Raw genomic sequence first — 26,696 nt, 5'->3', positions numbered from 1 at the left:
AATTCTTCTGAAAATGCAACAACAACAACAAAAATGTAGTTAAAATGCAAAATCATGCCTAATTTATTATCAGTAAAATCTGGTTTACAAGCTCGTTTTGTGTACCTACATACCAGAGATTGTGTGAAAATTTCTCAGGGAAAATTTTCTCAGGGAAAAGTTTAAGAATCTCTGATTGAGGAGACTACAAAGGCAGGATACGTTAAAATCCTGCAAAGATACATCATATTTGTTGACTGGATAGGAGGAATATCGGTGTAGGGATGCATAAAAATTCAATATCCTGAGAGTTTCCATATGGTTTGCGCAACCCTCAAAGGTTTCTAGAATGCAGGATATTTAAAGATTGGGGCTTAGGTAAAGGAATACTTAAGAGGTAGAACCTACTGGAATCCCTTTAGGTCTTTGTAGAGTCATTGCCTTTAGAAAAGATTTAACTTAGCTTGCCTATGATTGATTATTAGTTCTTGCCAGAAACTGGATAGTATAGGTTTCTCTCTCACCCTCTGCTTTTTTGAGTGTGATCATTTCTGTCCACACTCTTTACCATCCAATAGCCGTAGTGTAGTCCTTGATGTAGCAGACATTTTACCGTTTGGATTTTTAACCATTCAAAACTATAAGTTTTATTTTTGTAAGATATATTTTCTTCATAGGTTGACTTTGTAAAGTATTTATTACTATAGTGACAGAAAATATCTAAAAATTCTAAAAACTTTCAAGCAAAAGTAAGACAGAGAGACAGAAGCTAGGACATAGGAAATGTTGGTAAAGCTACCTAAGTTAAACTAGATTTTGATGTTATTAATCTGTTCCAGTTTCATTTCTTTTCTTGTGATAAAATATCCTTACGAAAACAATAACAACAACAACACAGGGTAGGGAAAACTTAATTTGGCCTAAAATTCAAGGTTACAGTCCATTGCTTCGTGAAGTTACAAAAGCAGACTAGACAACAGGTCACACCACATCCACTGTCAAGAGAGGAGAGAAGCAAATAGTCAAGCTGCCAGTTTGCTCAGTGCTAATGCTCAGGTAGCTTTCTTCTCTTACAGTTACAGGCCCAGACTGTGAACTGGTGATGTCCACACTCAGTGTTGGTCTTCTCAACCCTATCAACAATCATGACAGTCTTCCATAGGCCAAACTAATTTAGATTTTTCCTTATTCGGGTTCTCTTCCCAGGTGATACAAATTTCAGAAAATAAACATTTAAAATTAACCACCATGAGGCTAATGAGATGGCTCAGCAGTTAAGAGCACTGACCTCACTTACAAAGGACTACAGTTCTGTTGCCTGCAAGCATGTTAGGAGCTCACAACTACCTATCCCAAATCTTCTTCTGCCTTCATCTCACACCGTATTCACCTGCACAAACCCACACATAAACACAAACATATAGACTTAAATAAAAAATAATCTTCAAAAAAGCAACCATACTATCTCAAATAATTTTTACCAAAACAGACATTTTTTTTCATAAAATATATTCTGATTATAGCTCCCCCTCCATCAACTCTTCCCAGATTCTCCCCATATCCCCACATTCCCAAATTCACATCCCTTCTTGCTTTCTGTCATTAGAAAATGAACAAGCATCTAAAAAGTTACTATGCGCAGAAAATAAACAGAATTGGTCCTGGGGTTAGAATTTGCTAGAACCCTAAAACTGTAAAACCTTGAAATTTGTTAAAACATATTTATGATTTTTGCATTCTGTGTTGTTTATTCTTTTGTTGTTCTCCTTTAATGTATCTGAGATAGACTGGGTCTTTGAATAAGCCTACCAACTATTAAAGGATTCGAGCATACAGAAGAGAATCTTACAATCTCTAAGGGCTACTGTGTTAAGTTGTAGTGACATTTCAAGCAAAATATGCTTAGAGCAGTGGTTCTCACCTTCCTAAAGCTGCAATCCTTTTATACAGTTGTGGCAAGCCTAGCCATAAAATTATTTTTGTTGCTACTTCATAACTGTAATATTGCTACTGTTATGGATTATAATGTAAATATCTGATATTCAGGGGTCACAACATACAGCTTGAGAACAGCTAACTTAGAAGAATGATAAACTTTTCAAGTTCTGTATTTGGCTTTACCAAGAGAGGCATCTTCCCGGTTTGCAGTATTCTGGCCTTGACACACCCATTCTTGTACTCTTTTCTTCTACTCATCCCTTCATACTAACATGCCAGCATACTTTCCTGGTTCCAAAATCAGAACTTCTAGTGTTTTTTACACATTTTCTCCTAAGACGAATTGTCTCCTTTGCTCACCCTGAAGCTTTTATATCAAAGAGATAAAAGGCTTTTGAGAAGCCTTAACCCCCTCGTTGGTACATCCTGCATCAGTTCTAGAACTAGCAGTGGTGGTGTCTGAGGTCTGAGTAGGTTCAGGAGACCATTGCCCCCAGGGGCGAGACGTGCTCCATGTAAATTGACTATAAGTCCACACCTGTTTGTTTATAACCCCCATTTTTATTCATTGTTAGCCAGATAGAGCCAAGTAATTGTGGTAATGATACTTGCTTTTTTTGCCCAATGCTGGAATGCTAGTGAATTTAGGTATGCCCTGGTTACTCCCATGCCTCGCTGGGTACCTGTGCCCATTGATGCCCCTCACACTACGACTCTCTTCAGACAGAAAAGGGATCTTGGAATTACAGCCTCCATTGTTACTGCCATCTCATTGGCAGCTGTTGGAGCTACCACCGCAGCATTAGCCAGACTGCTCAGACCCTAAATAATCTTTTAGCCAATGTAGCTCATGCTTTAGATGTACAAAAAGGAATTAATGCTAAACTAAAAGGAGACTTGATGGTGTTCAATCAGAGGATTGACCTCGTGCAGGAGCAAATTGATACCCTATGGCAAATCGCTCAACTTGGTTGTCAATGGAAGTATGCTGGACTTTGTGTCACTAGCATACAACATGAGAATTTTTCCTGTGCTGCAAATCTGTCTAAACAATTGTCAAGCTATATTTTAGGTAATTGGACTGAAGAATTCGATACTATGATGGAGCAGCTGAGAGTGGCCATTGTTATGGCAAATTCTACCAGAGTGGACGCAGGACTAGCCACAGGATTATCATCATGGATTGCTGCAGCCATGAATCATCTGAAGGAATGGGCGGGCATGGGAGCATTAGTAGGCCTTCAGGTGTTGGTCTCCTTGGTTTGCCTGTGGTGTATATGCAAGATTAGAGTCTCACAACAGCGTAATGCAGCCATGATCATTCAGGCCTTTACAGCCATTGAAGCAGGACAGTCTCCCCAAGCATGGTTGGCTATCATAAAAAGCTAAAATGTTACGCTCAGGATGCGAGGCTAAGCACTGCACTCAGGGTCAGCCGCTTTGGACCCAGAGAAGAGCATGTCTGATTGCATGCGGGTTGATGCCCCAGGTCCCGCCTCTGAGAAAAAGGTATCGGACGGGTCTGATGCTCTTTGGGTGGATGACACCTAAATGAACATCTGTACAAAGTCCCAATTTATTTCTAATATCAGAGATCAGACCTCTACTCTTGCCTGATGCGTCTAAAACAAAAAGGGGTAACTGTAGAGAGCTGCGTAATGCCGTGCCTTAAAGATGGAGCTGGTTTCTGCCTTCCACCTTCCCGATGGTGAGTGCTCTCTGTCACAAACAACTCCATATTTGACTAAGGCTGAGGATCTGGCTTGCTTCCGTGTATGTGGACCTATCTGCATTGCCCACGAGGCACGCTGGGGTTGGCTACCCAGAGGCTATTTAAGCTGTGGGCTGGCTTTCCCCAGGGTCAGAAGATTGTTCAAGGTTCCTGAATAAACTGCATTGAGAAGAACAAAAAAAAAAAAAAATCAGAAAGAAGGAGAGGAGGATCTCCCCTATCAGTGGACTTGGGGAGAGGCATGCATGCAGAAAGGGGGAGAGGGTTGGACAGGGAGGGGAGAAGGGAGGGGCTTATGGGGGGATTCAAAAGGAATAAAGTGTAATTAATAAAAGTTAAATAAAAAATTTTAAAAAAGGGTTTGCTTTTATGCTATACCTTCTCCCCATCCACTTATACTTTCATGCCCATATGTTGATCACATGGAAAAGTTTAAATGTTAACTTTAGCTAATGATCCACTGAGGATCACAAGTAACCACCATCCCAAATGTCTCCCCCCATCTTTTGCCCTTTTCCCAGTAGATCTACAAGAAGAGATCAGAAATGCATGAACAAATAGTTTTATTTAGTACACATTTATGTAAATATATATGTCTTAATCTACTACTAGTTCCATACCCCTACAACCACAATACCCCTTCCCCTTTGGCCCCTCCTCTCTTCGGTATAGAATACATAGCCAAACATTAAATTAGGGTAGAGAGAAATAACAACATTAATAGATAATATTTAAAGCAACAGAGACAAGTAAATAAGTAACAAGCATAATGGTAGGAATAATGTTCATTCTCCTGTTGTAGCATGGTAAGACTTCCTTCATTCCTTTTGTCAAGATGTAATTCATCAATATCACTTCAGGGAGCCTCATTTCCTCTGTCATTTGAGTAGAGTTTGACATTGTCACATTCTTTCTCCCAGAAGGTGTCGTTCCACACAGTCCATATCACTGCTAGGTTTGAATCAAGTAGCAAGTGTGTAATACGCCTATGTATTTTGAATATTTTCCATAGTTTCACGAAGCATGTGAGCAAAGCTGAAAAGCTGAAAGCCATTAAAGTATCATCAAGTTCAGTTACAGTTCAAGGGGGAGGGATACTGCTCACCCAGGTGATGGATAAAATTTTACTAACCACAATATAGATTCTACGTTTAAAGACTTTTTTTCTGTTTTTTTTTTTTTTTTGTATTTAGATATTTTTATTTCTGAATAGTTTTTACACAGAATGTCCTCTGCATTAAGTTACAGATACAAAAGGAGTGACAGCCTCTTTTATAAAATTACAAATTCAGTAGTCACTTTCTCAACTTTTAACACAGACTTCCTGCCACTGACTGGAAAATCTTAGAAATCAAAAGCCATGAGGCACAGTATCTCTGTATTAAGTGCCTTCTAAGATCTTTCTATAAAAATAAACTGGAAAACTTTATTTCCAGGAGGTCTCATCACGAAAGAACAGGAAATTCATTCTAGATGTTACATTTCAACTAATCCAATTAACATACATTAATTTGCATAAATCTGCTCACAGATACTTTCACTGGGGCCTGCATATATTACGTCATGAAAATCTTACCAGGCTAATCTACACTGTTTCCTCCATGTGCACCTTGAGCAGCCAGATAAGGCTCATCTTTTCTTTATTAACAAGCATATTCTAAACTGCAAGAACTCCGTATCTGAAGCTGAAAATTTAAATAATCCCCCTCAACGGTGTTTAGTTTTTCAATGCAGAGTAAAATCTTGAAAATGAATACTTGTTGATAAATATCATAAGATCTTATTTTGAGAATTATATACAAAGTTGCACACAAGATATTACTATCACTATTATAAGGGAAATAAGTTTGAAATAGACACATACAAGTCTGTGAAGAAGAAGTATCAGTCTAAACAACGTCACTTTTAATCTCATATAGATCATATCTGGTGTATTTCCTTTTTTTCACCATGTGTAGTAGATGACAACAGTATGTCCATCAGTGAAACTTTGCCTCAGAGTCTAGATGTTTTGACATTCTTTAGAATCAAGAAAGTTGTGGTAGATTATGTGTGCTAATATGCTATACTGTATATGTGTATGTACTTATATATTTATGCTACTGTCCATATGCATTTCTAGAATTACATGTGACAGTGCGGAAAGATACCTTAATTCATAAGATACACAGAATTTTACACTGAAAGCGTATATAAGCTCAAAACACGAGAGAAAGAATGTGTATGTCACATATACAGTGACCAAAACATGATTACCAGCATCCCAGATAACTATGCCAAAAGAGGAATTCCCCACTCCAAATTTCCCTTTTAAGTTTGAATATCAGACAGACTACATGTAGAGCTTACTCTCGTCAAAGCATTTCTCCAAATAACCTACCTTGTACCGAGATACAGTGTCTTGGTATTTAACACATGTAACACATGCATTTGAATTTGTAAAAGGGGAGAATTTAGCAATTATTCTTGTCAGTCATTTCTGCTATGCTCTCTTTGTTCATTTAAACATTTCAAAAGTGATGCCTTCTTAATTATTTGACACTACTAACACACAGCCAGTAAGGGATGTACTATAAACTGTTGTCTCCAGAAGTGAAAACAAATTTTGCAGTAATATTTACACAACAGTTTTCCTGGGCCTTCCAGGGGGCTGATAAATGTTGTTAGGAAAAAGAGTGGCTAGGGTGAGTGGTGCAGTCTTTGTATTGAAACCATGTAACCACAGTTCTTTAGCACTACTCCTGAACCCACAGAGCTAAATGGCTGCACATGGGTTAGAGCCTAGGATCTAGAGCTCATTATCACCATGTTCCAACCAAATGAGCCCTTCAGCCAGAAACTTCTTACAATGGTAGCACCCTCAGACTTGGCTGGGTACTGAATTCAGATCAGTTGCTGCCGGAAAATGTCTAAACAAAGGCCCACATGAAGTTTCTATGCCTAACTCGTCAAACTTCCATAAATCACCAAAACTATTGTATAATGTTCTGGGTCTGTAGAGTTACCAGCCAAGTCAGCAGCAAACATTGAAGTTGGATTATCTGTCAAGCATGGAACATTCCAGATTCCAAACCTTACTGGGGGTGAAAGAAATTTGATTCTTTGTATAGAATAGGGATAGGGGTGGGGAAGTGCTTTCTTAAGAAGGGTGGAATACTAGGTTAAAGTATAATAGCACAATACTCATTTAACTTACAACGATAAGCCCTTTTATCCAAATTTCTCCTAAGTCTAAACTGGAGAAGAAGGCTATCAGAGCTAGGGACAATGCTTCTAATAAACATGGCTTTCTCAAGCAAAATTCAACTTTGCCTTCTCCATGTGGGGAGGCAGAACCATAAGCAGACAGTCCATTATCCTGGGAAATATCTATTGTACCAAATGGTGAGTGAAAAGGAAATACATATATCTGTCCTTAAGGTAATCATAAGTATTTACATAGCGTATTTGGAAAACACACAAGCAGAGCTCACTACTCACAAAAGTAGGACTCACAAAAGCCAAAAGGAGATCACAGGTGGATTGGCAGTTTATAATGATCACAATATAAGATTCCCTTATGTTTTCAGCCTAAAGCTACTCCAAATATGTATTCATACACTTTAATTGTTTTGTAATTGGGGTATTAATGATAGGACAGGGGCCATGGATTAGATTTAAAGGATTAAAAGAACACATAAAAAAGGCAATGGAAAGAAAGTGATTTAAACTTGAATTATGTCTTTGTCCAAATTTGTCCTTGATCTAAAAAGGGATACAACACTATAGCAAGTATGGTCATTTGCTAGAAACTTTTGAAGTTCTGAACCCCCCAGAAAACCACATCTTTTCACTAAGTGAAAACAGAATAGCTGAAGGCTGACTCTCATCACCTCATTTCCTGATCCTAAAAATCTGTCCATACCTTACCAACCAGGAGATATCTCAGTAGAGACTGAATAACTTGTTATTGTTGAGATTTTTATAACAGAAAGAAAGACAAGAGTGAAAAAGAGATGGAAGTAGAGAAGGAAATGAAAGAGGAGAAGGATGAATAGAAGTCGGAACAGGAACAAACAAGAAGAAATGGACAAAGGTTAGGAAGGGGTAAGGAAAGACCAGGGGGAGGCCAAGGATACTGAGGAAGAGGCAAAGAAGAAGAGAGGAAACTGAGGAGGACCACAAGTTCGATTCTCATTCTGGTATCATCTTGATACATGCAATCATGGATGCTGTCCAAAGAATGTTAATAACATTGTATCCAGACTAATGGCAGTGAAAGGACAGGTATCCCTTCTTCTTCTTCTCCTTCTTCTTCTCCTTCTTCTTCTCCTTCTTCTTCTTCTTCTCCTTCTTCTTCTTCTTCTTCTTCTTCTTCTTCCTCCTCCTCCTCCTCCTCCTCCTCCTCCTCCTCCTCTCTTCTGTTGAGTTGAAATTTTCCATAAGCTAAAGAGACAAGGATAATTAAAACATTTTCTACTTTTTCCAGAAAAAGAAAGACAAAAGTACACATTTACATGAAACAAAGTTGGAAACTAAATGTATAGTCAGAAACATGGAGGAGGTTTGGGATTTGGAAGTGTGAACTTGGGCACTTTGATTTTTCTTGGAATTAAGATGGAAGTTATTTCTAAATTGTACAGCAACCTGGGAAAATAACTCTGATTACATTTCATTGCCTTATCTATTCCTGGGTATCTGTGACATTCCCCATCCTCACTACCACTGGAGAAAAGATACAACTAAGAACTTGCACTTACAATATACCTTAAGTTCCCAGAGTACCCAGTGAAACTTCAGAGATGATACATTAGTCTCCTAGCATTTCCATGGGAACAAAATAATAAAATCAGTCTCCTGTACATCTGAATAAAATATAAATAATAATATCTGGTGGCTCAAAGGGCTCCTGAAGCTTGCATTATCTGTGGAAAAGCACAATATCCGGGTGGTCTCAAAAACATAAAAGGAGGCTGATGGACAGAAATAGAGATAGAGTTCTAAAAACCCCAACTCAGAAAGAATTTTCTTTGAGGGACAGAGAAATAAATACCTGATGATCAACTATTCTCAGTGTATTCGATTTGGAGGGGGAACAAAAAACATGAAAGAGGAACAGGCATAAAACTAGGGAAAAGGAAATTCAAGTGAATAAGTACATTAGTTCACATGACCCTCATCCCTCTAATATTATTCCCTCCTTCTATGTAAACACATGAGAAATTAATGAATTCTAGTTTTTGTGATCTTATAATACCTTAAATATTTTACTGATAGTCACTTGCGGTCTGGGCAGCTTAAACTCTAGGCATTGCGTGGAGAAAGGAGATTTCCACTGCTGGAGAGGGAGGGGGACTGGGCAGCTCATCAAAATCTTTGAATCGTGGGAATTTGGGCACTCCTGGATTGGGATCCACAGAAGCAGGTGGGTGGGTATGAGATACAGAGCTCAGTCGGCGATGCTCTCCCCTGAGGCGGCTGATTTTATCTAAAAACATCTTCTGGATTTCCATAATGACCTTCTGAACTTCAATGCGAAAGCTATCACTGAGCCAGCAATAGATATAGGGATTGTAGCAGGAACTACTAATTGCTAGCCAGTGGAGGAAAAAGTAGAGACCATTGTGGCTTGAGATGGATTCACTGGACAGTAGTACCAGGTAGATGTTAAGGGGGAGCCAGCTGATAGCATAGAGAAGCACTACTGTCATCAGCATCTTCAGGGTCTGCTTCTTCTTCCCACGCTGGCAGATGTAAGTGTGGATATTGATGTCATCAACAGCATCATGGATCCATAGCTTTTTAGCCACATGGCCATAGACACCCACCAGCACCAGCAAAGGCAAGATGAAAAAGAGCAGAAAGGTGCCCAGGTCAAGGTATTTCCATGTGGATTTTGAAGTATATGGGAAACTTGGGAGGCAAGCCGATTCCTCAGTTGTGTTTCTAGGTTATGAGAGAAAGAAATCAAAATCATTGATTTAGTCTTTTCTTAAGGCCCACATCAAATTGTGTGGCAATTAGGTCTTAAGGTGGAGATGTATTTATTATTTGTGTTGTGTCTGTATTGATCATAAAACCAGAAGGACTGGGATTCAACTGATTCAGACTCCTCGTTTCCTTATAGGAAAACGAGGCCTCAAAGATAGAAATTGTAACCACCTGTCATGAGAAATATAGGGAAAATAATGAAAAAAAAATACAGTTTAGAGAAGTTTATTTTTTCTATCTATATTTTGGAATGTACATATTCTAGCACCTAACTCCTACAGCATTCCTTATGACTTCCAAGGCCATGGGTTGTTAGAATAACAGCCACCATCTTTTCCCACATTCTTATTACCCAATTTCCACTTGGTAAAGCTTCTGGTAAACTGCATGTGGCAAAGCAGCACAGGTGCTCACAATCCAGATGATAATGATGCAAACATTGCCTTGCATGGGGCTAATCCGGGCCTTCAAAGGATATAGCATCACCTGGAAAGAAAATGACCTCACCCAGTTTAACAATTCAAATTCAAGTTAGACATCCACAAACTGCTTATTCTGATAAAAGGGTACAAAGTCTTGAAGGTACGTGGGTGGTAATGTGCTTTGTGGACTTCGTTCACTTGACATACGTGTGCCATTTTGCTTCATGAAAGTACAGCACTGCTACATTTGAAGAAGTCAGCAATCCCAAGTGGACTGACTTTAGAGCTCCTGTTCCTCTGTCTACAGTTCTGGCTAGAAAGTAGACAGATGTCCAGTAGTATGACTTATTTTCTTTTTGGATGGAAAAGTGACCCACCTATTTCCCCATCTACCCTTCTACCTGGCATGCTCCTTGGCCTTTCTTATATCCTCCCATCCTCCCCCATGTTGATTCATCGTCACACTTTCCTTCCTCGCTCCTTTGCTCAATGTTCCCTCCTATTTTCTGCCACTTAGATAATTCTATAACTTCTATTATCTGTATATAACCACATACCCTTCAATCATTTTCTATTCTCATACTACTCATTTTCTTTCTCCCTCTTGAATGATCAACTATGCAGTCCACTCAGCTTCTCATCCCTTGCCTCACTTCCTTTTAATTAGCTTCAACCATCCTCCTAGCTATTTATTCCTTGACTGTCTTTATCCACCCCCACTCAATTTCTCTATCCTTCCTCATAGACGTCACTCCCAGCTTCCAGAAGAAATCCTCAATCAGACCTAAACTACATCCACATTCATTAGTCTCTGCCCTCTTCCATCCTTTAGACAGTCCTGCAATGCAGCAAACAGGAAATGTTTTCCAAAGAAGAACATGTATCATGTGTTTATTGCCACATCTTTGTTCCCATTGCACCACAGAAAAGATGGTCACGTTTTTATTAGATTTGATTTTGTGAAGTTCTGTATTGCATCTTCTTTAAATCTCCTCAAATTACACATAAACATTTACTTACGTATGTAGACCTAATTACTTGAAAATCTTTATAGATAATTTGTAACCTTACTTGTCTCCATACACCTAAGAGAAGAGTCTTTTACATGATCTGGAACACACATACCCGATGTCGATCCACAGAAATAGCTGCCATACTCATCACAGTTACATAGGCACATGAGTACTGGGCAAAGCGACTGAGGTGACATGTCATCTTTCCAAACACCAAGGAATTACACAGATAGCGCACCTGTAGGAGACAAGGTTTGGTGATGCACAGGAACTCTGTGTCCATCCCTCTCAAAACCTTCAAAACACACATTAAGAAAAGTCTCCTTGCTTCAACAAACTACTGGTATAATTTTCTCAATAAGCAAAGAAATATTTTTACACTCCAGTTCTCATGCTCATCACATTTTTCTCCCACACAACATCCCTACTTGAAGACATGGAAGGGCTATCAATCAAAAAACATATTAAATATCTTCAGGTTCATGCAGAACATTTGAAAGGTGGAGAAACAGAGTTAATCTGTATGAAAAAACTTGGATTCACACATTAACCCAAAGCTCACCAGCAACAGGTCCCACTACATCCCTGAGCAGCCCAATTCTCTCTCACTCTCTGCCATGGCAAGAGATAAATTCAGCTACGCAACAGCTATCCTGCTAGTCTTCCTAACACATTTCCAAGCTCTTTTCAATGTTTCTCAGCTTCTATGCTATTTCCTATGAAAATGTTGTCCAAACCAAACCAATCCTTTATAACTCTCCCTCCCTCTGACCACAACATTCACTGCTACAAGTACAGATTTTTACTTTAGCTCTTGCTCTGCTCCCCGGCTGCCCTCGTTGGTACCCCAACTTACCATAGTAAAGGGAGAGCTGAGAAGAGCAAGCATCATGTTGGTCACCGAAATGTTGACAACGAAGAGGCCGGTGGCAGTGTGTACCCTCTTGTACTTCATAATTATGTGGTTTAAGACCCAGTTGCCTATGATGGCAGCAAAGACCACTATGGTGTACCCTACCACTAACCAGAATTGCACCTGATCATCCTGGGATACAATTTCCAATTCTAGGGGACCTGATGTGTCGGCCAGGTCACCTGCTTCTGGCAACTTATCCTTAGTGGACAGAATGCCAGCACGCCCCACCGCAGATGCAGCTTGAAGCACCTGGGAGGTGGTGGAGGTTATCAAGTCATCAAAACCACTAGGTACACTCAGAGCTTCTGGAGTCAGCTCGTCCCCGTAGTCCATGGTACCAGGACTCTGGAAAGCCCCTTGGGGCAATTCTGTGGTTGGGGCATCCATCCCAGTGCCTTCAGTGGACCGCAAGGTCCCTGAGCTACTTGCCCAGGAGGCTCTCAAAAAAGAGAGGGCAAGTTGAGGCCACAGACAAACAGGCAGTCTATTCTGTGTCCTGTAGCTCAAGACTGATAAGGTGCTCTCCAAGGTGTCTGGAGCAGGGAGAGGGAAGAAATGCCAGGAAAAAAATGCCAAAAAAGAAAAAAAAAGACTGGACCTGCTCAGGGTGGGCAAGTGCGTAGAGCTGGGCAGCTGAGTGCAGGGAAAGCTGTCTGCAAACGCTCCTCCTGGAGAGTGCCCACAGCACCTGCTCCAAACTGGAGATGGCTTCAGGCTTTGCTCAAGCACAGATCCTCCTCCATGCTGCCAATGATTACTTCGACCCAATTTCTTTTGCCTTCAGTCAGTCATCAGTCTGTAAGTCTTTCCGTCCAAGGCTGGCTGGCGCTGTAGGCAGGGCGGAGTCAGGCACTGCCACTCTAGCTCCAAGCCCGTGCAGAGCCGGCTTTCTGCAGCTGCCCTTTATAGAAAGTCCAGGGGCCCGCTCTGGAGCCAATGGGGAGCCTCGACTCAATTTTCCCCCAACCCCCGCCCTGTCCTTTCTAGGCTGGGGAGTCTGAGAGGCTGGCAAAATCTTTGTCGCTCCTGTTTCAAGCCCCTCCTTTCGCTGCTCTCTCTTGGCTTTCCCTCTTCTAATCCTGCAGTTGGAAGCCTGGATTTATTGTTAATAGGTTTTTCTTTTAACACGGCCCTGCCTATAATTTGAATTCCGTATCTCCTCTTTCCCTTGCTTTCTGTTTCTTTTCTGTATCATCCTCCTAGGTACCGGCTAGCTGTGACACAGGTACTGAATGGAGGCTGTGGAGACTGCAGTCACATCTGGAACACCAAGCCTGGGGAGAGTGATCCATATGAAAGACCTGCACCAGATGTGGGAGTTTCACAGAGAGAAAGCGGCAGAGTGCAGCTGGAGAATGAAGAGGGAAGTTTAGTTTAAGAGAAGCAAGAAAGGGTCATCTGGGAGTGGGCTCAACACTATGTTCTGCTTTGCTAGCCTCAAAACTGCATGCCACCGACCAGGGAAATCTGCTCCTGTCCTCTGGAAACAGGGAACTCTCGGCACCCAGGAAGTAACACTTTTGGAAATTAGACTGTGTCAGGTTAGTCAGCTGTTTAAAGGGTGAGTCCCTCGGGAAGATTTAGAATTTGGGAAGCTTCTGCATAGCAATGCTGCTAAAATCTAAAGGAGAAGGGAGAGGAAAATGCATCTCAATCATTGAGGATTGCAACGGAAAACACTCTAGCACTGGTGGTCCCAGACTAGCCATTCTCTTGGAAATTTTTAGCTCCATTCCAGAGGTGTTATGGTCACAACCAGAGCAACTAAGCTGCCCCTCTAGAAAGGATGGAAGAAACCCTGGTCTTTCATATTGTGCCATTTAGTTATTATCTGCCACCCCTATTTCAGTAATTGACTGGTAGAGAAACTGGGATAGATAGATTATAGAAGTTCAGGGGGGAAATAGTTGAAGTATCGGAACTAAAAATGAGAAAGGGCATTCAGAGACCTCGGCTACGCAGCAAGCACTCTGTTTAAGAAATCCTGCTGTTTATTACAGCCAGTCTCATGACTTTCTAGCCACCCTTTACTGCCCAGAGGCTACACTGCTATTCTCCTAGAGGAAGTAAAAAGGAAGACACCTGGTTTCAAGAATGTCAATTATTACTGATTAAGGCATAAGCAGGAATCAGTTTAGTACAGTCACTATCATCATCATTGTCCAGTCATCAAAGATCACAAAGGATCCATGACGCAGATAAGCAAACTCCTGGGTGTTTGAACTGAACACATCCTGCAGATTATAGACTAAGAAAACAAGAAAGAATTGAAGCAGATCTGAGGGTATTGCAACGTTTCTGGGATGCTGAGTCTGGGAGGGAGGAGGGAGGGAATGGTGGCGATGGGCTAATACTTAATAGCTGATCAGAGAGAGGCAAATTGTGTTTTGTTTGGTGACTCACAGAGATGAGACACATACATAAACACGTTTGAAGGAATTAGTAAATCTTAATTCTATCACACAGATCCATTCTGGAGAAGGCACTAATTCAAGGTCTTTAGACTGATCCCTTTGCAGCAGTTTATATTAGAAGTTTCTCAAAATACATCAACTCGCTGCTAACCTGGCTTTCAGGAGCCCAACGGGCTTAGGATGTTGTGAAGATGATGGGTTAAAAATGAGGTTTCTATAATTTAACCAAAATATGAAGAAGTAAATGTCAGGGTTCTGATATGGAGGTTCAGATATGCAAAGGCTGGATCAGGATTGCTGATCTACCAGCCCCTCTGTCCCTCCCTTTCTCCCTCCTCCTCTCTCTCCACATAATTAGTATAATATAGTACATGTTATTATTTTATATATAATTAATTCTTTGAGAATTTTATATTATATTTTGATCCCATCCATCCCCTTCCCTGCCTCCTCCCAGGTCATACCAAACCAACATTGTGTCTTCATTTTTTGTTTAAACCTAGTTGGCATGCTGTTTGGTTTCTCTTAGCCAGAGTAACTGAAGCTGTCAAAAAGGTGTTGGGAACACTCACTTCTCATACAAATGTAAGATCCATACATTACTGCTAGTAGTGAACTCTTCAAAGAGAAAAATGATGTGCATTTCATCACACTAAAATTTTCACATATTTTTAAAACTCAGAGTACATTTTTATCACTGTATTTTAGATTTTTTTAAAATAATTGAATTCATTAAGAAAATGTCATACATGTGTGTGAATCATTTTTACTCGCTACTGGATATTATCCACAATTACTCTCCATCCCCACTCATCTCTCTTCTTTTCCCACATAGTGCCCTTTTATTGCTTTTATCATTATTTCCTCTAAATATGAATGAAAATGTTAGATATTTGTCTCTTTTATTTGGATGGATTTTGAAAGCAGCATTTTACTGTGCTAGCAAGGCTGATCTTAAATTTCTGATCCTTTTGCCTCTGCCTCCTGAGTGCTAGGATTACAAGCATGTGTCACCATGTCTGGTACAATACTTGTGTTTGTGAATCTGGCTTCTTTATTTTTGATACCACCATTGTCTCTCTTTTTCTTTATTTCATGTCCTGATGTACTTGTGGTATCTTCTCGGCCCTCAAATCTTCAATATCCACCAAGTATCTGAAACCTTTCAAGAGTTTTTTGTTTGGTTTTTGTTTTTGTTTTTGTTTTTGTTTTTAACAAGAGTCAGTGCCCTGAGAGAATCCTGGGGCCAGTAAGCCATCTATGTTACCAGTCTATCAATGGAAGAAGTCAGGGTTTAAAAGGAGAGTTCACCACAGTATTATCTATTTCTAAGAAGCTGAACATTACACTAAAGGGAAGAACCCAGGCCCAGGAAATGCTTAATTGAGGCAGGCATAAGATGTGCACACAGTCATTACTACAGGAATAAATAAATATTGCAAGATGAGGGCCTAGGAAGTTTTGCAGATAAACAAGCATTTGATCTGAGGTTTGAATACCCCACAAGACAGAGATGGGTGGTAAAAAAGAGAGATTAAACTTTAACCCCCAAAGTAGGTATCATACAAAGTGAGAAAATGTTTTTTGTTTGTTCCAGGGAACAAAAATAAATGTTTTAAATCTAAAGTTTGATATTTGTTGATCCTATACATTTATTACTGTAATGTTTTTTTAAGTATCTCCATGGAGATAGTATAGTCACAAGTTGAAGAAAATCATTATATAGTATTGTTTGTTTAAAAAGGAAGGGTCCTTTGTACAGTAGGAGCTGGGATAAGCACTTCTTTTCATGTGCTACTTCCAAGTTATCTGAGCTTTGTTTGTCTTCTGCATTGTGTTCTTTCTAATCTTTCATATAGAATTAGACATTTATATTGGAAGGGATTTCTGTAATTCTCAGATGTGTTCAACCTTCTCTTCAGGCCTTCACACTGAGCCATAGTATCCAAAACAAATGTTTCTACACAACTTTATTGGCCGTATTTATAGAAAACATAGGCCAAATTAATCTCATTTGAAGTCTGTAAAATTCATGGTTATGTTTAAACACCTCCCCCCCAAAAAAAAATTACTTCTTCTCTGGCAAAACATCTCTAAGTACAGCTGTGTGCTTCTGTATATGCTCTGTCTCAGTGTAAACCACTCATGCCTTAGCTTCACAATGACCATTCTTTCTTATTTTTCATTTTTATTAATTACACTTTATTCACTTCGTATCCCCCCTGTGGTTCCCTCCCTCCTCCTGTCCAAATCCCTCCTTTCCTCCACTCTCTACATGCATGCCCCTCCCCAAGTCCACTGATAGGGGAAGTCTTCCTCTCCTTTCTTCTGATCTTAGTCTATCAGATCTCATCAGGAGTGGCTGCATTGTCTTCCTCTGTGGCCTGGTAAGGCTGCTCCCCCCTGAGGGAGAGATGATCAAAGTGCAAGCCAATCACTTCATGTCAGAGACATTCCCTGTTCCCATTACTATGGAACCCACTTGGATACTGAACTGTCATGGGCACATCTGTGCAGGGTTTCTAGGTTATCTCCATGAATAGTCCTTGTTTGTAGTATCAGTCTCAGAAAAGACCCCTGGGCCCAGATTTTTTGGTTCTGTTGCTCTCCTTGTGGAGCTCCTGTCCTCTCCAGGTCTTACTATCTTTCCCTTCTTTCATAAGATTCCCTGCTCTCTGACACAATGGCCATTCTTTCTTATGTAAAATTACCACAACTTCTATCTTTTGAGTCTTAAATAGGAACAAAATGATTAACCAAATAAAGTCATACATAACAGAAATAAACACATCTTTGCTGAACCACTTGGTGTCAGTACCTACCTTGTTTCCCCAGCCCACACAGAAAAACCTCAATTCTCTCATGAACGTTTTATACCCCACTTCTAACCTGAATACTGACAAGGAAAAGAAAATGTCACACCTGTTTTGGTCTGTTTCAACACTCAAGAAATTTTAAGTGACATTCATCTTCCAAATTCAAAGTTCATCAAGTCAGGAAGAACTACCAAGTTCACCATTAGAGCTGACACCTGCTTGATCTTTCCATGAGCAAAGGTACAAATTTTGATGCAAAGAGTTCCTTGGTTTTCCTTTTCCTGCTTGCTGTGATTTTTTTTTCCTGTATTGATATAATTTGAGCTTCAATTCCTTCTCTATTTGTATTATCATTTTAAAATTTCTAACTCCCCTGAGCCTGCTGTCTTTACCTAATATCTGACTCCTATCTGTTGTGGGCAGGATAACTAATGATGGTTCATCCCTCCTAATTTCCAACATAATTTTCCCAAACTGAGTTCTCATTGAATTGGCTCCTCTCCTACTAAGAGACTGTAAAAGCTAGTAAAGTGACAAAAACAATCACTGCTTTGGGTGCTGTTCCAGACTCTCAAGCCTGTGTAATCATGGTCAGAAACTCCTATTGGGGTAGTTTCACTGCTCTCAAGTAGAAATCCAGAGCCAGATCCTGATTTTATCCCCATATTTCCTCCTTTCTGCTGGATTTCATCTTTTTTACTTTTCTCAGAAACAATCCTTGATGATTCATACCTATTTTCCAAGCATAAAGACTGTCTTTGCAACAAAACCTATTATCTCCAGTTTGATAATCAAAAAGTATATCCACATACTCTTCTGTCCAGAGGATCGGATCACAGAAGGCTAAATGAAATTCTGGTCAATTTGGTTATGAGTATATTCAACCCTAGCAGATCTGACAAGCAGGAAAAACCATCTCTAGAGTAAAAACAGCAGAATCACTGACAAGAAGAGGTTACTATTCAATGAAAAAGGTGATATCATTTCAAATGGGGACAGAGATTATCCTGTTCATAACTGTTGAGGATGATGGACCCAATGAGATAATCAAAAGTAAATTCCTGAGTTAAGAATTTTCATAATTATTAGTTATAACATATCAGCACCCAGAAAAGGCATTACATTTTCAAAAGGTCATCTCGTCTCAGCTTTCATTAGCCACAGAAAAAAAAAAAAGAACTAGTACCCTATATCTATCTGTTTTACTCAAACTTGAGATAGTTTATCTCCCTACCAGCCAAGACCTGTTTTACAGAGACCGCCAGCCTATGGCCCTAGTTTTTCTCCCTAGGTCCACACATAATCAGCATAATCACTCTTCCTCAGTCAATTCTTCGGGTATTTGAAGGCTCTATTATGTGGAGCCCCGTTTGTTCATAGTCATGAGGTGGGCAGAACTTTGTATCTTCAAAAGAAAAATACAAAAGATAAAAAGAAATTAAAAAAAATCATTGATACCTGAGACAGAAAACTATAAAGTGGATGGAAATCAAGAGAGGCAGCAGCAAGTGCTGATTTGGAAAAGACATAGCTTTTCCTGGTCTTTCTACTGGGAGATTATTTTATTTCGGTGACAATGGTAAGAAAAACAAGTAAGGAAGAGGGCAAAGAGATCTGATCTCATAAAAGGTGTGGAAACAGGACAAGCAGACTTCCTTCAGGCTCTCTATTCATGTAAGTAGCTCTAGCTGTAAGTGTAGTGTAGAAAAGGCCAGAGGAAGGTCACTGGCTAGAATTCTCTGTCCAGATGCTACCATCTCAGATTTAAGGGTTTTTTACTTAGTTCAAAGCTTCTATAATGTTTTAGTTAGTCAGTGAATCTTGTGTGTGTGTGTGTGTGTGTGTGTGTGTGTGTATCTGTGTGTGTCTGTGTGTTTGTCTGTGTCTATGTCTAGGAAAAGGGTACAGAGCTTTTAAGAGAGCCTTGGAAAAGCACTTAGTACATATGCACTAATAAGCATCTCACTGCGTTGACAGACATAGGAGAAGAGGGACAGAGGATAGGATTGGGAGGGGTTAGGGGAGGAGGCAACAGCTGGGATACAAAGTGAATAAACTGTAATTAATAAAAATAAATAAAAATTAAAAAAAGAATCTCACTGTCATCTGGGTCTCCCATTTTCAAGTATCTATCACTAGGTAGCTGAGGCCCCAGCTATTTTCTTGCACTATTTTTCTTGCATTCAATTCTTCATCTCCAGCAAACTAGAAATCAGAAAATTTTCATTGAGGTTATTGTGCTTATATTTACATAATATTTAAATCATAAAATTAAACAAAAACTGGAACACAAAAGGAACAAAGAGATGTAAAACCATCTTCTCACATACATTGACACTAAAGCCAATAGATAGGAGATATAATGTCACAAAGATTGATTCATCACTAGAAGCTAAGTCTGCTAAGTGCTGTCTGCTCCAACACTTTTCCCTACCTTCAATTTCTTCATTTGCTGTGCTTGTGACTATTGGCTCTGCTTTGTTATTTCATATTACTTGTTCCTGTATAAAAAAACAAAACAAAACAAAAACATGGTTGATTTTTGTGTGCTCTTCCTTGCCATGATGGAAAACATTAGTAAATATATATTAAATAAGAGCATGAGTTCTGGCTTTTAATTTTCTTGCTAATAACAGAATCTCAAATCTTGGAAGTTTCTGAGAGTCATCTGATGAATCTTCATATACAGTTTTGGATAAGAAAATGGTACCTCATGAACTTTTGTCTTCACAACTGTGAGATTTGAACAGTGACTTTTGAATCCTATTTTGTCCCTAACATAATCAAAATTAACCTATCTCCCTTTTACTTTTCATGACTGTACAATAGTGAAATGGATTAGATGTTCTAAGGATGTTTCCAGCTCAAATACCTTATGATGTTAATCAGCATCATAACATAAATCATCAAAGAAGCAAGCTGGAGTAGCCATCCTAATATCTAATAACATAGACTTTCAACCAAATTTAATCAAAAAAGATGAGGATGGACACTTCATTCCCATCAAAGGAAAAATCCACCAGGAAGACATCACAATCCTGAACATCTATGTTCCAAACACAAGGGCTCCTGCATTTGTTTTGTTGTTGTTGTTTTGTTTTATGAAATTTTTTTGGTTTATTTTATTTTATTTTTTCTTATCATTTACATTTTATTAACTCTGTATCCCAGCGGTGTCCCGATCCCTCATTCCCTCCTAATCCCACCCTCCCTCCCTCATCTCCACCGTGCCCCTTTCCAAGTCCACTGATTGGGGAGGACCTCCTCCCCATTCATCCGATCCTGTTTTATCAGGTATCTTCAGGACTGGCTGCAAATCCCTCCTCTGTGGCCTAACAGGACTGCTCCTCCCTTGGGGGTGGGTGGGGAGGTCAAAGAGCCAGTCATTGAGTTCCTGTTAGAAATAGTCCCTGTTCCCCTCACTTTGGGAAACCAATTGGTTACTGAGCTACCACAGGCTACATCTGAGCAGAGGTTCTAGGTTATATCCATACATGGTCCTTGGTTGAATGTCAGTCTCAGAAAAGACCCTGTGCCCAGATATATTTGGTCCTTGTGGAGCTCCTATCCTTTCCCCATCAGACTAACTCCCCTTCTTTCATATGATTCCCTGTACTCTGCCGAAGGTTTGGTCATGAGTCTTTGTATCTGCTTTGAAAACACTGCTAGTTAGAGTCTTTCAGATGCGCTCAGTAGACTCCTGAGTCTACTTCAATACATTCTTCCTGAGTCTTCAATATGTTCATACATTCAATGCACATCCCATCTGTCTTTCTAAATGAGGATTGATCTTCTTACCCCATGTCCGCTCTCTTGATTATCTTTTTTAGGTGTATAGATTTCATTATGTTTATCATATCTTATAGGTCTATATAAGTGAGTATATACCGTGTTTGTCTTTTTCCTTCTGGGATATTTCACTCAGAATGACCTTTCCTAGATCCCACCATTTGCCCGCAAATTTCATGATTTCCTCCTTTTTGATTGCTGAGTAGTATTCCATTGTGTAAAAATACCACAATTTCTGTACCCATTCCTCCGTTGATGGACATCTGGGTTGTTTCCAGGTTCTGGCAATTACAAATAAAGCTGCTATAAACATGGTTGAGCAAGTATCCCTTTTGTGTACTTGAGCAAACTTTGGGTATATACCTAGCAGTGGTGTAGCTGGGTCTTGAGGAAAATGAAAAACTCAAGTGACAACACATGCTGGAGAGGTTGTGGAGAAAGGGGAACCCTCCTCCACTGCTAGAGGGAATATAAACTGGGCTCCTGCATTTGTAAAGGAAACTTTATTAAAGCTCAAATCACACATCAATCTCAACACCTTAATAGTGGAAGACTTCGACATCCCACTCTCACCAAGGGGTAAATAATTAAGAAGCTTTACCAAGAAATAATGACATGTACAGGGGTGTTAAAACAAGTGGACCTAATAAACATCTACAGAACTTGTCACCCAAACACAAAAGAATTTACCTTCTTCTCAGCACCTCATAAAACCTTCTCCAAAATAAACCATATAGCTGGGCACAAAGCAGGCTTCAACGGATACAAGAAGATTAAAATAATCCTTTGTGTCATATGAGACCACAATGGTTGAAAACTAGACCTCAACAATAACAAAAATAGAAAACAGAAATAGCAGTAAAACCTACACATGCCTGGAAACCGAACAACTCTCTAATCAATGGCTGTTGGGTCAAGAAGAAATAAAGAAAGAAATTAAAGGCTTCTTAGAGTTCAATGAAAATTAAGGTAAAACTTACCCAAACTTATGGAACACAATGAAAGAAGTGCTAAGAGGAAAGTTCATAGCACTAAGTGCCTCCAGAGAGAAGTTTGAGACATCTCATACGAGCAGCTTAACATCACACCTAAAAACCCTAAGGGGAAAAAAAAAAAAGAAGCAGACATACCCAACAAGAGTAGACAGTTGAAAAGAATAAAACTCAGGGCTGAAATCGATAAATTAGAAACAAAGAGAACAATCCAAAGAATAAACAAAACCATGAGCTGGTTCTTTGAGAAAATCAACAATATAGACAAATCCTTAGTCAAAATTAACTAAAAGGCAGAGGGAGACTGTCCAAATCAACAAAATAAGCAATGAAAAGGGGTACATAACAACAGACACTAAGGAAGTCCAATGAATCATTAGGTCCTACTTCAAAAACCTATAAGCAACAAAATTTGAAAATCTAAATAAAATGGAGATTTTCTTAATTTACCAAAGCTGAATCAAGATCAAATAAATAAACTAAATTGTCTTATATACCCTAAGGAAATAGAAGTTGTCATCAAAAGTCTCTCCTCTTTCCCCCAAAAAAGCCCAGGGCCAGAAAGTTTCATTACAGAATTCAATCAGATCTTCAAAGAAGAGCTAAACCAATATTCTTTAAACTAGTCTGCAAAGTAGAATCAGGAGGAACATTATCAAAGATATCAAACACCAAATAGGCTTCATCCCATATATGTAGGGATGGTTCAATGTTTGAAAATCCATCAATGTAATCCACCATAGAAACAAACTGAAGGAGAAAAACTACATAATCATCACCTTAGATGCTGAAAAAACATTTGACAAAATTCAACACCCATTCATGTTTAAACTTTTAGAGAGATCAGGGATACAAGGCACATACCTAAACATAGTAAAGGCAATATACAGCAAGCCTATAGCCACAGCAAACTAAATGTAGAGAAATTTATATCAATACCACTGAAATCAGGGATAAGGTAAGGCTGCCCACTCTCTCCATGTTTCTTCAACATAGTTCTTGAAGTCCTATCAAGAGCAATAAGACTACTAAAGGAGATAAAGGGGATACAAATTGGAAACGAAGAAGTCAAAGTATCACTATTCGCAGATGATATATATATACATGAGTGACCCCCAAAACTCTACCAGAGAACTCCTTCAGCTGATAAACACCCTCACCAAAGTGGCTGCATACAAAATTAACTCAAAAAATCAGAAGCCCTCCTCTATACAAAAGACAAACGAGCTGAGAAAGAAATTAGTGATACAACACCCTTCACAATAGCCACAAATAACAAAAAGTACTTTGGTGTGACTCTAACCAAGCAAGTGAAAGACTTGAATGGAAAAGAAAAACTTCAAGTGTCTGAAGAAAGAAATTGAAGAAGAAATAAGAAGATGGAAAGATCTCACAATGGATTGGTAAGATTAACATAGTGAAAAACAGCCATCCTACCAAAAAGCAATCTACAGATTCAATGCAATTCTCTTCAAACTACCAACACAAATCTTTACAGACTTTGAAAGAACAATTCTCAATTTCATATGGACAAAAAAAAAAAAAAAAAAAAAAAAAAAAAACCCAGAATTGCTAAAAACAATCCTCTACTTTCACAAATCTTCTGAAGATATGTCCATTCCTGATCTCAAGCTGTACTATAGAATAGCAGTAGTAAAAACTGCATGGTACTGCCATAGAAACAGAATGGTGGAACAATGGAATCGATTAGAAGACCCAGAAATAAACCTACACGCCTAGCGATACTTGATTTTTTACAAAGAAGCCAAAACCATACAATGGAAAAAAAGACAGCATCTTCAATAAATGGTGCTGGTCTAACTGTATGTCTACATATAGAAAAATGCAAATAGATCCATATTTATCACCCTGCACAAAACTCAAATCCAAGTTGCTCAAAAATCTCCACATAAAACTAGACACACAAAATCTGGAAGAAAGAGCATTGAACTCATTGGCACAGGAGACAACTTTTTGAACAGAACACCAATGGCACAAGATCAACAATCAATAAATGGGACCTCATGAAACTGAAAAGCTTCTGTAAAACAAAGGAGTGTCACTAGAACAAAATGACAGGCTACAGACTGGGAAAAGTTCTTCAATCCTACATCTGACAGAAGGTTAATACTCATAATATATACTAAAAAACTCAAGAAGTTAAACACTAGCAAACCAAGTAATACAATTAAAAAATGGGGTATAGAGCTAAACAGAGAATTCTCAACAGAGGAATATAGGATGGATGAGAAACACTTAAAGAAATGCTTGACATTGTTACTTATGTTGGAAATGCAAATCAAAACTACCCTGAGATTCCACATTACCCCATCAGAATGGCTAAGATCAAAAACTCAAGTGACAACATATGCTGGAGAGGTTGTGGGGAAAGGGGAAGCTTCCTCCATTGCTAGGGGGAATGTAAATTTGTACAGCCCCTTTGGAAATCAATCTGGCACTTTATCAAAAAAATTAGGTACAGCACTACCTCAAAATCCAACTATACCACTCTTGGGCGTATATCCAAAAAATGCTCAACCGTACAACCAGGCCATTTGCTCAACTGTACTCATAGCAGCTTTATTTGTAATAGCCAGAATCTGGAAACAACCTAGATGTCCCTCAACCAAGGAATGGATACAGAAATTGTGTTACATTTACACAGTGGAATACCCCTCAGCAATTAAAAACAAGGAAATCATTAAATTTACAGGCAAATGGATGGAGGTAGAAATGATCATCCTGAGCGAGGTAATCCAGAAGCAGAAAGGCACACATGATATATACTCACTTATAAGTGGATATTAGACATATAATATATGATAAATATACTAAAATCTACAGTCCTAAAGTAGCCAAATAACAAGGAGGACCCTAGGGATGATGATTTATTCTCAATCAGAAGAGTAAACAGGATAGATAACAAAAGTGGGAGAAAACAGGGAACAGGACAGTACCCTACCACAACAGGGTATCAAAGCAGATGCTGAGACCCATAGCCAAACTTTAGGCAGAGTGCACAGAAGAGGGGGGAGATAGAAAGACCTGGAGGAGATAGGAACTCCACAAGGAGACTAACAGAATCAAAAGTTCTGGGCCTGGTGTGGGCAGGGGCCTGTAGAGACTGATGAATCAACCAAGGACCAACATGGAGAGGACCTAGACCCCCTGCTCAGATGTAATCCCTGTAATCCATGGGCAGCTGTATCTCCATTAGGGTTCCCTAGTAAGGGGAGGAGGGGCAGTCACTGGAATGAACTTGGTTGCCTGCTCTTTGTTCAACTCTCTCCAGAAAGGTGGGCTTTCTAGGCCACAGAGAAAGAGGATTCAGACAATCCTGATGAGACCTGATAGGCTAGGGTCAAATAGAAAGGGAAGAGGACCTTTCTTATCAGTGGACTATGGAAGTTACATATGGGAGAAGAGAGACAGTTGGTGGGACCAGGAAGAGATGAGAGAGGGGGCACAACTGAGATACAAAGTGAATAAATTGTAATAATAATAATAATAATAATAATAATAATGAAAAAAACAAAGAACGAAAAGGACTAATAATTTACTCTTCCCAATGCAAAAACTTTTATTGTTTTTTATGTATATATGATTGTGTGTGTGCATCTATGTGTGCACATGTCTTTGGAGGAATCCATGTTGGGGACATATACAGTTGTGTGAATGTGCATATGGAGGCCAAAAATTCATTTTAGTGTTATCCTCAATCATGCCTCACGTCCTTTATTTTAGACAGTCTCTCACTGAGTGTGGAGCCCTGGTTAGACTACGTGATATGCCCCATAAATCTGGCTTTCCGGTATTGGAATTAAAGCATGCACCACAGCATTGGATTTTTATGCTGACTTTAGGGAGCAAACTCAGTTCCTTATGCTTATGAAGCCAGTACTTTGATGACTGAGCCATCTCTGCAGCACCAACTTATATAATGTTTTATGTGTTTTCTTAGTCTTCACATCATCTGATGAAATCAGCCACGTTACAGCCTCCTTGCAGGTATATAAATTTAGACCCATTTAATTGATAAGAAACGTGATGTTCAAATGTGTGAATGTGTCATATATCTGTTCACATAGTCAGACTCACCAAATTTATTTCACTTGCTTATTTGTTTATTCATTATCTTGTCGCCTTTTTTTTTCTTGTGAAGGCTCCTATAATGCCTCTTGACAAATTCCTGTATTATTATAGCACTTTTCTCTCTAAGTTTAGCCAACTGACACACAGGCAGAGACTAGGAGCTTGAGGGAATCAATAAGGCATTAAGTAGAGCCACATGTTATGCATTGTCTGTATAAGCTTATTGTGTACGCTAGTATGAGTCAATCCCTGCTGGTTACTCTGCTCCTTAACATTGCAGGTAGGACATTGTCCACCAAGACAAGTGAGGGAAATTAGGCTGAAAAATAGTAGTTATAGATTCAGGCAGCATGCAAAAATGCTGTCTGGATAAGGCAGTGTGCATGGTCCGGAGCCTCTCTCATTGAAAACATATTATTCCAAATATCTTTAAAGACATAATTCATATTCTTCTCACAAGAGATCACCAAACAGCCATCTGCCCATCATTTTTCTTTCACTGATAAATGAAGATTTAAGCAAATTATTATTGTTTTATATTTCTGCATTTTGAAAAGGGAATGTTTACCGAATTTATTCAAATTTGGAACAGTCTCCCTCTGTCTTTCACACAGCTGATCTTG

At 39.2% G+C, this 26,696-nt stretch overlaps 1 protein-coding gene across 1 annotated transcript; it reads right to left on the bottom strand.

The window, feature by feature from the left end:
• Positions 1-4,201: 4,201 nt before the first annotated feature.
• On the bottom strand, positions 4,202-13,122 carry LOC110540476 (G-protein coupled receptor 83-like). The gene is made up of 5 exons (XM_021627249.2): positions 11,911-13,122; positions 11,167-11,292; positions 9,972-10,105; positions 8,886-9,574; positions 4,202-8,074 (listed from the first exon to the last, which is right to left on the bottom strand). The coding sequence occupies exons 1-4, from the start codon at positions 12,355-12,357 to the stop codon at positions 8,926-8,928; spliced, it is 1,356 nt and encodes a 451-aa protein (XP_021482924.1). The 5' UTR covers positions 12,358-13,122; the 3' UTR covers positions 4,202-8,074; positions 8,886-8,925.
• Positions 13,123-26,696: the final 13,574 nt, after the last annotated feature.

The sequence above is a fragment of the Meriones unguiculatus genome, chromosome X (assembly GCF_030254825.1).
Source record: "Meriones unguiculatus strain TT.TT164.6M chromosome X, Bangor_MerUng_6.1, whole genome shotgun sequence".
Lineage (NCBI taxonomy): Eukaryota > Metazoa > Chordata > Mammalia > Rodentia > Muridae > Meriones > Meriones unguiculatus.
The sequence above is the reverse complement of the archived record's forward strand: the minus strand, read 5'-3'. Positions and strand labels throughout refer to the sequence as shown.

Excerpts from the sequence above, each read along its gene's own strand:
- LOC110540476 (XM_021627249.2), bottom strand. The coding sequence starts at position 12,357 with ATGGATGCCCCAACCACAGAATTGCCCCAAGGGGCTTTCCAGAGTCCT. Across the intron at positions 11,293-11,910 it reads TCAGCTCTCCCTTTACTATG|GTGCGCTATCTGTGTAATTC; the intron begins GTAAGTTGGGGT and ends TGTCTCCTACAG. Across the intron at positions 9,575-9,971 it reads CTTTACCAAGTGGAAATTGG|AAACACAACTGAGGAATCGG; the intron begins GTAATAAGAATG and ends CTCATAACCTAG.